The sequence below is a fragment of the Thalia democratica genome, chromosome 5 (assembly GCF_965202585.1).
Source record: "Thalia democratica chromosome 5, ktThaDemo2.hap1.1, whole genome shotgun sequence".
Lineage (NCBI taxonomy): Eukaryota > Metazoa > Chordata > Thaliacea > Salpida > Salpidae > Thalia > Thalia democratica.
In genome coordinates, this window is record NC_139169.1 from 73,561,019 (window position 1) to 73,575,328 (window position 14,310).

Genomic DNA, 14,310 nt, shown 5'->3' on the forward strand with positions numbered 1-14,310 from the left:
GATCTGGGCCAAGGCATCGAACCGCTAAGCTATGGTGAAACTCGTTCGGACTCTTTAGTAAAGATATGAATTTGTAAAAAAAAGTTAATATATTTGCTTTTTTTTTCTATTTTTAGTTTAAACTTTAAAATAATTTAAAAAGAATAATTCTTGTTCCGATCTTATACATTCATGTTACAAATAGTTATATATGTTTTAATAACTAGATTGATAATTTGTAACTTCAAGTTTAATTAAGTATCGTTGTGTTTTATAAAACTTTGTTTATTATCAAAAACAAGTTTGTTTTTATAAGTTATGATTGCCATATAATGGATATTTGTTGTATAAGCTAACTCAAAATGCAATTAGGTATTTAAAATTATGAGGATCATAAATAAATATAAATTTAATATGTACTATTTTCAAATATTTTTATTCAAAACAAGATTATTTATGTTTAGATATTATGTTGATTGTTTAAACTTGGTTTGTTGGACAATATACTCTATAAATAAATCAACATTTGTTTACGGTACAAAAAACAGTAGTTAACATATATTTTCGACTTTTATGTTAAGACTATAAGTCTTCATCAGACTAAGTTAATCATTGAAATTAGTATTATATAGAATTCAGTACTTCCTGTTTAATGTCTACCTTTTTCTATTTTTGTTGTGATTATTAAGTGTGCATATATAGTAATGTTCGGTTTAAGTTAGAGCAGGGGTCGGCAGGCAATTGCTTCTCGCGGGCCAAATTTAAAATTTCAAAATATTCTGCGGGCCGCAGTTTTAGTTTTAGTCAGTTTTTATTTTTAATCAGTTTTAGTCACATCTAGCTACTTATAGGGGTCTGGCCTGGCCTATTTAAAAAGTATTTTTAGAGTCTGAAATTAATAACTATTTAAATACTTATGTCCTAATATTATTTCTATCACTATTTATATATTAATTCAAATAAAATAACAATTTTCTTCTTTCGATTACTACCTAACTCTTTCACAATGAAATAAGCAATCTATCAGACGTTTTGTGTCAGAAAAAATGTACACGATACACAACAATAAATGTTCAACTACAAACTCAGTGATGCAATAAAACAACTAATACAATTTGATATCCATTTCCTCTTCTAGTTCGGTTTTATAAAGTGTTGTTTTTTTTCTCTTTCTTTTGCATTTTGTGGATAGCCATTTCACGTAGTCATTTAAAAGCAACTCTCACTGACATCTGTTAAAAACTAAGCTCAAAAAAGATATGGAAACCTTGTACACTTTTTTATATGATCATCTTCTGTTAATTTTATTATTATTTTTATTTAAGTTTTTGAATATAATCTTTTATATATTCAATACGGGCACGGTTCTAAGTTGCACGAAGACAAAATTGCATGAGGGGACAAAATTGCACGAGAAAAAAATTGCAGGAGTGCAGAAAACTGCACGAAGCTAAATTTGCACGAGGGCACAAAATTGACTGCTGTTTTGACTTATTTATTTTTCTTTATTTTTAAAATTAGTCTTACTATACTATAACTCTAAGTATGAATTAAAGTCACTACGAATTTATTTTTGTTCTAATTTTACAATTTAACGTTGCAATAAATCTTATTAAAACTTGTGACTTTTTTACCAAACATTAAAACTTTTATTGACTTAACCAAAACAGTAAACATGAGTAATTTTTAAGGTACATTTTTATGAAATTTAAGTGTTTATAATGAGATCAATTCGCATCAACAATTTCTCGTCAAAGTGTTTATGTATAATGTATAAGCTTTATAGTATGCTTATCTTATATCAAAGTTATTTCTAAAAAATATCTCATCTTTAATTTCATTTTTTAAGACCTGATGTTAATGTTGCATATGCTTCACCCCAGCTTATTAGTTACTTTCAAGTTTGCTTAAATTAAATATATTTATATTTTCTTACCCTTGAGAAAATAACTTAACTTTACAAAAAAAATATTTGTTATAATTTTAAAATTAATTTGTTTTATGTATAACAAAAACTATTTAACTAGGGGTTATGAAAATTCAATGGAATACATAAATAATAGTTAACAGTAATACTGAACTTATCAAACAGTGGAAGGTTTTGAAAACTCTCAAAATTACTAAGTAATCAATTTGTTTACAATGAGACTAGTAGTAAATAAAACTTTATATAAAAAAATTTAATCACAATAAAATTCGAATAAGATATTGCTAAGTATTGACTGCGTATCATTTTGATTATATCAGTATCTATTTTAAACAAACAAATTTATACCAAAAACATATGCTAGATTCATATTCAAAAACTTTATAGTTCATCCGATATGTTAACAATAAAATATTAAAAATTATCCAAGGTATATGAAACACGCAAACATAAACTTGCTGCAAGTATTAAGATTTAGAATACCTGTAATAAAATTGGCTTGAAGTTACACAAATGATTGACAAGTTAAACTGCATCACATTAAACAATATCCTAATAAACTAAATGAAGCATTAAATTTTATTGCAAAGTCTTCATCACAGAAGAGCTTCAGAGCATCTTCAGATGAAATCACCAAAACACAACTAATCTACATCTCTCTCATGAAATCTTGCTGCAACCCCAATCGTGTACTGGGACTCATCTAAATTTACAATCCTGAAGGTAAGCAGGACTTCGTTGCTCCAAGTCAACACGACAAATCTAGGTGACGGAAAGTTTCTCCAAATACCTTCGCCGAGCTTTAAAAGCTGGAAGAAATTGTGGGCGTAGAGGAAATGTTGACAAAAAATTCTGAAGGTCGCAAATGGAACTTGTCTTGTTTCCAAATCTCGCTGACGCACGGTGATGTAGTTTCGCACATTGACAGCTACATTGAGGTCTACTAAAACTTGCACTGCAGTTTCATTCGAATCAGCCATTTTTATTTCACTCCTGACTCGCTAGATTTAACTGGTACATAAGAGCTACTTTTCTTTACTCTTTTCTTTAAAGCATATATCAAGCTAATTATCACCATAAACTAACATTCAAATAAATGTAATTGATTACTACTAATGTGGTTTATGAAAAATTATAAAAAAACATTAAAGTATAACTACAAAAAATTTTAAGTAATTTAAGTTTCAAGGGCACTTTGTATCCAATATAGATAATGTGTTGTTTTTTTACTTATAATTAAAATAAATCTATGTTAACGATAAATTAATATAATCTAGGTAATTATACATTTCGCTTAAAGTGTAATAATATCATTTTTTTATCGTTTCAACGATTAAAACTATACTTTGAAAAAACTTTTAATTAAAGTAGTTTAGACTGTTTTATATTTTAACAATTTCTAAGCTAATTTTATAATTTTATTTAAATGTATAAAAACCTTCTTCGATTATTTACAAAAAACATTTTTTACAAACTTTTAAAACAATGCAAAGCTATAATTATAGCTTTGAAGTTTTTTTATATATTTCTTTTTGCTATTGAAATTTTACTTTGTCGTCGAAGTAGAGTGAAACAAACTTATTATATAATAAAAAGCAAACGTTTAAAATTGTTTATAACTTTTAGCATAAGATTGATGTGAACCTCAGAAATGTTTTTCTTATAAAACCAGAATCTAAACTCACTAAATTAGTATCAATTTTTATTTGTAAAGTTTTCCCTCAAAAACTTTTATACGTCTTTATGAAATCATTTCCAAGTTCCAGCTTTAAACAATTTCCTTAGCCTTTATTAAAAGGATAGTCTTATATCAAAATGATTTATAATATTAACCTAAAATAACTAAAATTTCGATAAAAAAATTATTTTTAACTTTTAAGATGGCGGTTTATAAGTTTTTAAGCTATAAAATAACTTTTTAAAATAAATATCTATTTTAGCTATATCATAAACATATTTATGGGCATCATTAAAATTTTTATACTTTAAGTGAAATGTAAACGTAAATTATTATTTTATATTAAAATTAATTATAGACGTCAAGCACATTTAAACTGATGAAAGCTTTGAAAGGAATGTATATATAATACGTGATTGCAAAACAGTCGTTGTTTAACTTTGCTTTTATTATACTTAGTTTCTTTTTGTTTTATATCTTATATTATGAACCCTACATTTACTTTGAAAATCAAATACTGTTGAAAAATTTTAATAGTATGTCAAAATTTGTTACATTTTTTGTGACTTTTACTTATAAAAATAAATTTCTGTAAATCGGCAGCGTGATTTTTTTTTTTTTGAAAAAACTTTTAAAAAGACTGCTGTTATGACTTATTTAATTTTCTTAATTTGTTTTTTTTTGAATATATATTTTGTGTTGTTATGTTTTTAAAACTAATAAATAACTGCTTTGTGGGTTGTACCTAGTTTAAAATTAATTTAAAAAGATGTTTGTAAAGTAATAAAAACGAAAATGTTTATTCTTTGTGAATTAAAAACATGCAGTAAAATTTAATAGCGAAAAAAAATAATAAAAAACTCCTTAATCTTAGATTTGCGTTATATCAAAAATTATTTAAAAGTGTTTTTTATAAGCTAGTAAAGAACTTTTTTTTTACCTCAAAATAAAAAAATGTGCTTAAAAAGTGTTAAAATACAAAATTTTTTTAACTACTTCATTTAAAGTTTTTTGAATGTAAAATTCAATCGTTGAAACGATCAAATCATAATATTATCTAACTATAAGCGAAATATAAAATTAACTAGTTTATATAGTTTTTCTTATAACTAATTACAAGTAAACAAAACAACACAGAATCTATACTGAACACAAACAAAGTGCTTTTATTACTTTGCTTTAAATACATACACGCCGACTCTTTAGTAGCTTCACTTTAATGTCTCATCATAACTAGTCATAAGCCAAATTAGTAGTAAGCAATCACACTCTTTTGAATTTAAGTTTATGATGATAACTAGCTTAATTCATATATGGGTTAAACGCAAACTTAATTAATACTTATCAGTTGAATATAGTAAGTCAGGTGTAAAAACTAAATGGCTGGTGCGAATGAAAGTGCAGTGCAAGTTCTAGTTGAACTCAATTTACGTCTTCCGTCAAACTGCATCACCGTGCGTCTGCGAGATTTGAAAACAAGGCAAGTACCATTTCCGACCTTCATGCAATTTTGTCGACATTTCTTCTACGACCATAACTGCTACCCGTTCTTCAAGCTTGGCGCGGATATTTGGACCTATTTTCCAGTACCAAGATTTGTCGTGTTGACTTTGAGCAATGAAGTCCTGTTTTCCTTTACGGTTACGCTTACGATTCCGATAGAATTATCGTACACTATGAGGGTCGCATTGGCGTTTGATATGAGAAAAGTAGATTAGCTGAGTTTCACTGATTCTATCTGAAGGTGCTCGGAAGATTTTCTGTGATAAAAACTTGGATCTAAATCAATTGCTTCAGTTTGTTTGTTAAGGTATTTCGTACTGCAGTTTTGACTTATAATTTATTTGTATAGCTTCAATCTAAATTTACTCCATATATACTAGATCTTGATATTTACATTAAGTTTGTGTGATTCATAATTCACAGCTTTTTTAATAAGTTGTCATTTACAAGTTTGATAGTTGGTTTTGTATCATAAAGTTTTACACATTTTATAGCATAATTTGTTGGTATAAGGTTGTTCATAGTTGGGTTGATATTGCAAAGTTTATTCGCTATCAATACTTCTTATATAAATAATCTTGTTTTTTTATAGCTTAGTGCTGTTACGCTAACACGTGCTTTATAATAGACTAAATTGTAAAACAAAATAAATGCATAAAATATTTTATAGAATGTATATTTTTATAATAATTTTCATACAAAGCTAAATAATTGTTTTTCAATGTATTCTTTTAGAAAATTAATAATAACTGATGATTCATGTTATGATCTCAGTTCAAATTTCAGTTGCCCTGATATATTAATATCCTTTAATAAATTCTTTATTTGTATAAAAATAATAATAAATATTATCATTAATGCCACTAGCTCATACATTATACAAAAGACAGCTTTTCTGGATCAACATGCAAACAAGGTAGTATTTTACTTAAGAATCAAAATAGCATTTATACCTTACGCTCTGAAGTAAATAGTTTAAAATAATATACAGTAACCTCTCGCTTATTTACGCACATTGTGTCCACATAAAATCTGCGTAAAGATACGAGAGATCGTAAAGATACGAGAGATACCAAATATATTTACTATTAAGGCTATTTTTTGATATTGCTTGTAGTTAAAAGCAGAATGGAGACATTCTCACTTTTTTAAAATTTGTTTAATTTATCTATCAATATGAAAACAAAAGATAAAACTTTACATATAAAAAAAAGAGTAAAATTTATATAAAATAATAATACTTTAGAAATTTTTTACTAATTTTAATAATAAGTAGATTTTATGTTTATTTATATGTGATTTATTTGATACTAAACATTTATATTCTATTCTACTTAGAAATTTCAATTTATAATAAAGCATTTGTGTTAAATGTAAACTCTATATTTATTAAGTATCACTGCTATTTTTTGCTTGGAAGTTTCATAAGATTTCTTTTTTAGATGTTTGTTCATATATAGGGTAAGAGTGCTGTATTATTGGTTTGTGTTTTAAACTTTCATTATACTTTCATTATTTAACACAGTCATATTTCTTTCAAAATTTTAGTTTAAACTCTTATTGTTTACAAAATTTCTGATATACTGAAGTAAAACTAAATGTTTATCAGTTAGTCAAGAAACATAAGTTTACAAAGTCTAAAGATATAGTGAGTTGAGTAAGCATTTAAAAACATATTTTACATTCAAAATATAAAATAAACCTAACTTATGCAATATATATTTTTTTTTTTTGAACTTTTTAGAATTCTAAAATGCGTAACTTAACGAGTGTGCGTAACGTCATGAGTGCGTAAAGATGCGAGAAGTTACTGTAATGACAATTTCAAATAATATTTAGCCTACAGAGTGACAGTATTTCAAAATTATGTATAAGATAAGTGAATCTTAAATGATATAGTTATTAAAATAATTATTTCTAAGATTCATTTTTTCCAGTCTTATTGAAAACAACTTTAATTGTATAGTGGACTTATCACATTTTTTTTTCTAAACAATTATATAATCTAACAAGTAAATAAACTTCAAATTGTTAAAGATAGTTAGATACAATATTGATCCTCTGTAAAAAAAACTCTACTCATCTAACTCAGGAGTCGGCAGGCAGTTGGTGCTCACGGGTCAACTTTCAAGTTTTCAAAATCTTCGCGGGCCAAAGTTTTAGTTTTAGTAATATTTGAATAATCTTTTAGCTTTAGTTTTGGTCACACCAGAGATAATTTAACTTTTATTCACTTTATTACTTTACATGAATTTTAGCTACACATAGAATGCCTATTTAATTTACAAATATCTATTGGAATAGAATATACATTGTTTAATATACTTAAGTTTTAATAAAATATGTACTTTCTTAAACACTCAATGAGTTAAACTTAATAAGTTATTTTTTTATTTTACTTACAACCTAACTTTCTATAAAAACCGAGCTTGAAAAACATTTATGGGTCACTTTTATACATTTTTTATATCATGAACCACCTTTACATATTTTAAAAAATGTTAATTTTTGAAAATAGTTTTTGCGTCTTAAATAGTTTGCACTCTTTTGAAAAATCAGTAATTAGTTTATTAAATAAAATTAATACCTTTTTGTACTATAGATAAGCTAAATAAAATTTCTTAACATGTTTAATCCTCGAATACTTTAATAAAATACTTTAATAGTAATTAATTAGTCTATAACACGCTTTTCACTTTAAAAGCAAAAATGTCTGAACTATATCCAAAATTTATTAAAAGTTAAAATAGCTCAAAATTTTCTATTAATCAAGCTTAAATACATAACTAAAATATCATTATTATAAAATGCACAATATGTAAAAAGACAAAAAAAATACAAATAGTAAACTACATTACAGTCATAAAAACTATTCTGAGAACTCGAAGATTTATTCAAGATCCACCTGATTTTTATAAAAATTTAATAAACATCTTTAACCTAGTCTGAGTTTTTAATTAGCCTGTTTTTAAACTAGCCTGTTTGTTAGGCAACTCTATTTAAAATAAAGTTCACAAAATAAAGAAATATGGAAGTTTATTAACAGTGAACTAATTATATAAATACCAGTAAATACCAGTAAAATTCACTAACTTTCCACTACAAACAAAAAATATATATATTCTTTTTCCTACGCCTCCCCCCTGCAAACTACTAGTTTGTTTTTATTTATTTTGTAATTATTAATTTTGTTTTATAAGCGATGATTTTAGACAAACTTCTTTATTGTGTGTACTAAGTAATAAATAAGTTTGAATTTTTTTAATTTTTTTTTTAATTTAGTTCATTCGTATAGCATATTGTGTTTAACTTGTGTTTTTATTTATATTATGTTTTTGTATATATATATAATTTATCTTAAAGTGATAATATAATTTTTTTTTTTTTCTTTTCGTGTCCTTTTTAAGTCGTTTAGGTTTTGATGCCTGAGTCCAACATTGCACAACAAACAATATAATAATAATTATATAACTAAAAAAATATTACAATTCAGCTTGAATGGACAATTAAGTTTTTAAATGTTTTTAACAAGTGTATTGTAAGCACATTGTCTCCACCTGTCCTTTTAATAAGCACATATTCTTTCGAGTAAATACCATCATATTCAAAATGAGATTTTCCAGCCTTGAAAAGTGTGTTACAAAAGCACATAAATAAAGTATAGGAAGTTTTCGAGTTTTCTAATTTTATTAAAGTTATTTAATACTTACTCTTAGGGTGTTTTACTTAGATATATTTTGCCATGAAGAACTTATTACATTTTATTATAAGCCGATTCACAAATTTTGAATTAAATAGCTTTTATACAACTACTTAGTGTTTAGAAGCGCATTAATAATATTATAACATTTAACTTTTCCCTATTCGCTCCCCTAACATGTCCTTAACCCCTGGTAACCATACTAGACCTTTTAGTTATAACGACAGTAGACCTGGATCTTATAATAATATTAGGTCAGACGGCTACAGCGCTATTAGGTCAGTTAGTTACAATGCCAGTGGGTCAGATTGTTATAGTCGTAGGTCGCATTGGAATAACACTATTACAGGTGGTTATAGTCGCCTTAATAACCTAACAGTTTATTTAGCTATTTTTTATCTAGCGTTGTAGTAATTTTTTATCAGGAATATAAATATTGCATTTAAAAAGAGCAAACGTGAATTATAAGACGAGCTATAAGAACTACTTTACGTTTGTTTGGAGTTATTGCGACAAACAAAAAAATTGCTTAAGTCAGTTTCAACAACGGATACGATTATTTTTAGTAACTACAGACTGATCAGAAAAAATGTTATGACAAGTTATAAAATAGCAAAAATAATTACTTAAAAAAGTTACCAATTAGAGTTAAAAACTAAATTGAATAACTTGTATTGGCGTTAATAAAATATTTTTGTTTATTTCTTCAATATCAACAAGAAATCTTGTATAGGAAATAACTGAAGATTCTTAAGTCGCATAAACCAAATTAGGACTTGAATCAATCTGTTAAGATGAAAAAAATGATAAAACCGATATTTTTAATTTTTGAATTTTTATTATAGGTGGTTTTACTAATTTTGACACTTTAGAAGAATTTCTAGGTTAAGTTCCAATACAAAGCGCAACAATAAATAAAGACATTTTAAAAGCAAAAATGCAATGCATCAATATAAAGTTTCCAAAAGTACAACTTTTTGCTTCTTTTTTTTAGTAAAAAATTAAGTTAAAGGTAAAAAAACTGTCTTAATTGATATAGAAAAATTAAAAAAATACTTTTAAGCTACTTTAAATGTGTTTTTTAATAAAAAAAATATTTATATTGTAGATTTTTTGTGTCAAATCGAAATCTCATTAATTTACATGAAAAACTCTTTAAATTTCCAGGTTTTTTCGATAATTCTCAAACTCAAGGCTTTTTCAGATTTTTTTAGTATAAATTGTCAAATTCCAAGCTTTTCCGGGATTTTCACACTTATATGTATACAGTTAGTATAAATAATAGTTTAAATTCTATCGGCTGCAACACTTAAACATTTTTTAATTCAAACCAACATTGTGCATTGAACAAAGCGTACATCATAAATTTAGTTTACCACTCTTATAAAACAAAAAAGTCAGTCCGAGTGACCAAAACTAGCCTGGTATTTTAGCATACAAAAAACAATTCTAGAAAAAAACGGAAAAATGACTAAATTTGCCTGAGATTTGAAATCTTCAAATAGTCGTAGTCTGAGGGTGTGGCAATTTTTTTTTGTTTATTTGATCGAATTTTAACTATTATGAATAAAATGTACAAACTTAATAAGTTACTATTTCTCAATCTAGTTTGTATTAAATAGGTAGTTACAAAAATAAGGAAATGTTTATATTAGTATGCAACGCATAAAAATTAACTTATTTTGCCAAAAAACATTGTTTGAAAAATCAAAAAGTATATCTAACAAAAACTGTTTTTATTTATGTCATGTTTATTATTTTAAATCCAATCTTAGATATTAGATGCAGAATCAACAATGTTAGAAAATCATGCATAAACTAAATTTTATCTCGTTAAGTATTAAACAAATAGTGATTTAAAATATGAGCAACTTTGTTTATTGGTGTGCATGGGGACTAATTTAAAATGCAAAGAAAACTTCAAAAAAATCAAAGGTATCAAAACTAAAACAAAATTAACCTTATTTCTTATTATTATGTTATGTTAAACGTTTTTGGGGACACTAAAGTATAACATTTAGAAATAAAACATCTGTAATAGAAACTTAGGTATAAAACACGTGTATAAAAAAACAAAACTGTAAAGAAATTAGATTTTAGTTAATTACTGTGCATTACTTTTGCACAAAACGGAAAACATTTGCATTAAGTTTATTCACTAATTAGGTATTAAATATTTATCTTACTAATTCAAAGCACTTTTTACAATCTTTTACAGAAAGTAATTTGCTGTTGAAAGAAGAAAGTCATTATGAATTAAAAAAAACCTAGTGGCATGCTAACCTGTGTTTTTCACATTTTTAAGCTAAATTAGTCAAGTCTTTAGATTCTTTCAAAATGTTATAAAGGGACTTAAAACTAAGTTAATCAAACAAATTTAACTTAAAATATGTTTTTGCTCAGCGGGCCACATTTACATGCTCGCGGGCCAGAAAATTTTCTTCTCAGTTTGCCGACCCCTGAGTTAGAGTCTAAGGCAACTAATTTTTTGTTTTAGTTTTTATTCACTAAGGTGTATTATTAAGGTCTACAAGGTATTATTAAGGTCTATTATCACGTAAAATAAGTTAAATTATAAACATGGCCTAGTTTTATCAATTTTAGATAGCAGCCTTAGATTTGTCCTCTTAAGTCACCGGTTTGTTAGAGTAACTGAAAATATTAAAAAATTTAAAACTTTTAAATTGTGTGATACAATACAGAAAGATATACTGTGGGCAAGTTTTTAAATAACTTAAAACCGAGGATCAACTGATCTACTTTTGTATAAAAATTAAGTAGAAGTTTCTTTTTGTACATTTTTAAAACTGTTATTTTACAGTATAATTCACTTTATTTATTAATTCTTAGGTATTATTTTTTTTAAATTAGAACATGCTAAACAATGATGATTTAAAATGTTACAAAGAATACTAATTAAAAACCAAGATTTACTTTTTATGTTGTTATAAACTCTAGTTAAATGCCTTTTTTTTTTTAAATCTTTGAAGAAAAAGTTGCTAGAAAAAATATAATGAACAAGAAAAATTTTGGTTACAAGATGAAATTTATTTGATGCATAGTACATTAATAACATACTTTAATAAAAATAAACTAGACTGACCAATGTTCAATGAGTATATAGATTTATTTATAAAGTACATATATATAAATCATTTATAGCTGAACTATTATAACTTATAATTTATAAACTTGTGTACATTACATACTAAAATGAAACAATTTCAAATACCAAGGCGAGTCAAAACTATAATGCATCAAAAATGTTTGTTTTCATAACCAGATTCTATTTCTGCTTATTGCTTTTTTGATTTTCATCCTCATCATACTCTTTCAGCCACGGATGATTGAGTATATCATCCAAAGACAATCTATCTTCCACATCCTTGGACAGCATACTCCGCATCAGGTCTTTGCAATCTTCACTCACTTCAACCTTGAACTTCAATCGCTTGTTCAAAACTTGATAATCTCTTTCGAAAGCGTACCAGCCTTGCGAACAAAAGTACAACACTTGAGCGCAACCCCACAAATCCACGTCTCTCCCGAAGTAATCCGATCCTTCGACTTGCTGCGGAGTCTGAAGACCTTCCGTGCCGCAAAAGAAGTCTATTCTCGGATTCTTTTTTGCACCTTCAATTCTTCTGTAGATTGAGCAACCAAAGTCTAACAACTTTAGCTCCTGATTATTCGGATCATAAAGGATATTGCTCGGCTTGATATCCAGATGGTAGACACCATTATCGTTTAGTGCGGTTATTAATTTACAAACCTTCTTGAAGATGGTTTTGCAATCTTCCTCAGAGAAATGCTTATCGGGGTGCTTAGTAGTGCATGCATACAAATCTGATTTAAATTCTTCTTCGTATGCGGTCACTATGACGTAATAGTTCTCGTAAACGTACCAATCAAAAACTTCCAAAACTCTGGCCGTAATATTTTCCACGTGAATATTTTGGGCTATATTTTGCACGTGATATTCTATTGGAGTTCCGTCTTCGGTAAGATATTGTCGAAAATCGCATTCGGGTTGAAACCTTTTTATTGCCCTTTTATTTCCAGATTCACTTTCTACGCCATGGAAAACAACAGTGTTTTCATTCTCAAAAAAGTCTGTGGTTATTCTGTACTTGTCATGAAAGCTGTCTGTACTTCCTCGTTGCAATTTTCTGTCGTCTATTCTAACCAGAGTTTCTTTTTTAGTTATATAACTGCGACGGGGAACATTGTTTACATTAAGATTGTTAACTGCAGTACAAAGATCGTTTTCAGAACAACTTGGTGTTTCACTCTTAGGTGATTTTATCGAAAACTTTTCATCGGTACTAATTTTTGTTGAAGAATCATCTGTGTTTAGATGGTCACTTTGTTGCTGACAATTTTTTTCTGTTTTGTTTTGTGCCATCAAGATTTTTTGAGCTTTTTTATTGGCTTTAGATATCTTTGAACTTAAAAACAACCTGTTTAAAAAATTTTAAGTTAAACAGGTATTCAATAACTTATTGTTTGTATGTGAAAAACAACAAGTTTAATGTTTAAAGAAATAATAATTGTATAATATTTAGTTCAGAGGTTGTAATACTAGTAATTGTAATTTTGACAAATAATGTTATTAATAAAAATCTTAATATAATTTTATTAAAGATTATAAATTACTTACTTTTATAAATCAAACAAAGTTTGTGTGTAAATAATCAAGAATGAAGTCTAATTGAGATAATTTGGTGTTTAATGATTGCAATTTGAAAGTCAAAATTCAGCAACTATCAAAGCTGAGTTCTAGAGCTTATAGTTTTTCTCTTACCTTATCCGAAACTATGTATGTGATGATGTAAGTGTTAAGAAACTTATATTTTAAAACAATTATAATTACAGAGTATGAACATAAATTTTACAAAAACTATTATGGTAAAAATGGTTGCTAGCTTTAAATTAGGCAGTATTATTATATTAGTGTATTTAATTAAGAACTATTTTAAAGAACCACATATATATATATGAATATACTTTTCGTAAAGTAACTTAATTTTTAATATATAAATAACTTAAGATAACAGCAGTATTAAAGAGTTTGCCATACGTTTTTATTAAATATATATATTGTTGCTATGTCTATGTAGGTATATAGTATAGCTTTTACTTAGTTTGAAATTTAACTATTTTAAAAACATTTTAAGATGAATAGATAAACAAAAACACAAAAAACTGTAATTAACAAACCTAGCAACTAAAAAAAAGTTTTGTCTTCGAGCTAAGCACCAATAATTTCTTTTTCGTTTATGTACTTGAAGTTGTTTTTTGATTTTTTTTTTAATCTTAATGCTTGAATTTCTAGTATTTTTGTGAATATATTTGTTAGTTTTAAATTTGATAAAAAAGTTATATGTAATTTTAAGAACATAATGTAAACAAAGTATTGTTTTAATCATCTACAATTCTACAATCTTGATGCTAAAATCTACAATTAAATTTGCTTAAAAGGGATTTTTATAAATACTACGTTATTTCAAATTTTTTTGTAAA

The 14,310-nt window shown here is 26.2% G+C and overlaps 1 protein-coding gene across 1 annotated transcript; it reads right to left on the minus strand.

Moving 5' to 3' along the window:
- Positions 1-12,073: 12,073 nt before the first annotated feature.
- LOC145836875 (serine/threonine-protein kinase pim-3-like) lies at positions 12,074-13,192 on the minus strand. The gene has a single exon (XM_082944647.1). The coding sequence runs from the start codon at positions 13,190-13,192 to the stop codon at positions 12,074-12,076; it is 1,119 nt and encodes a 372-aa protein (XP_082800773.1).
- Between the last annotated feature and the right edge of the window lie 1,118 nt (positions 13,193-14,310).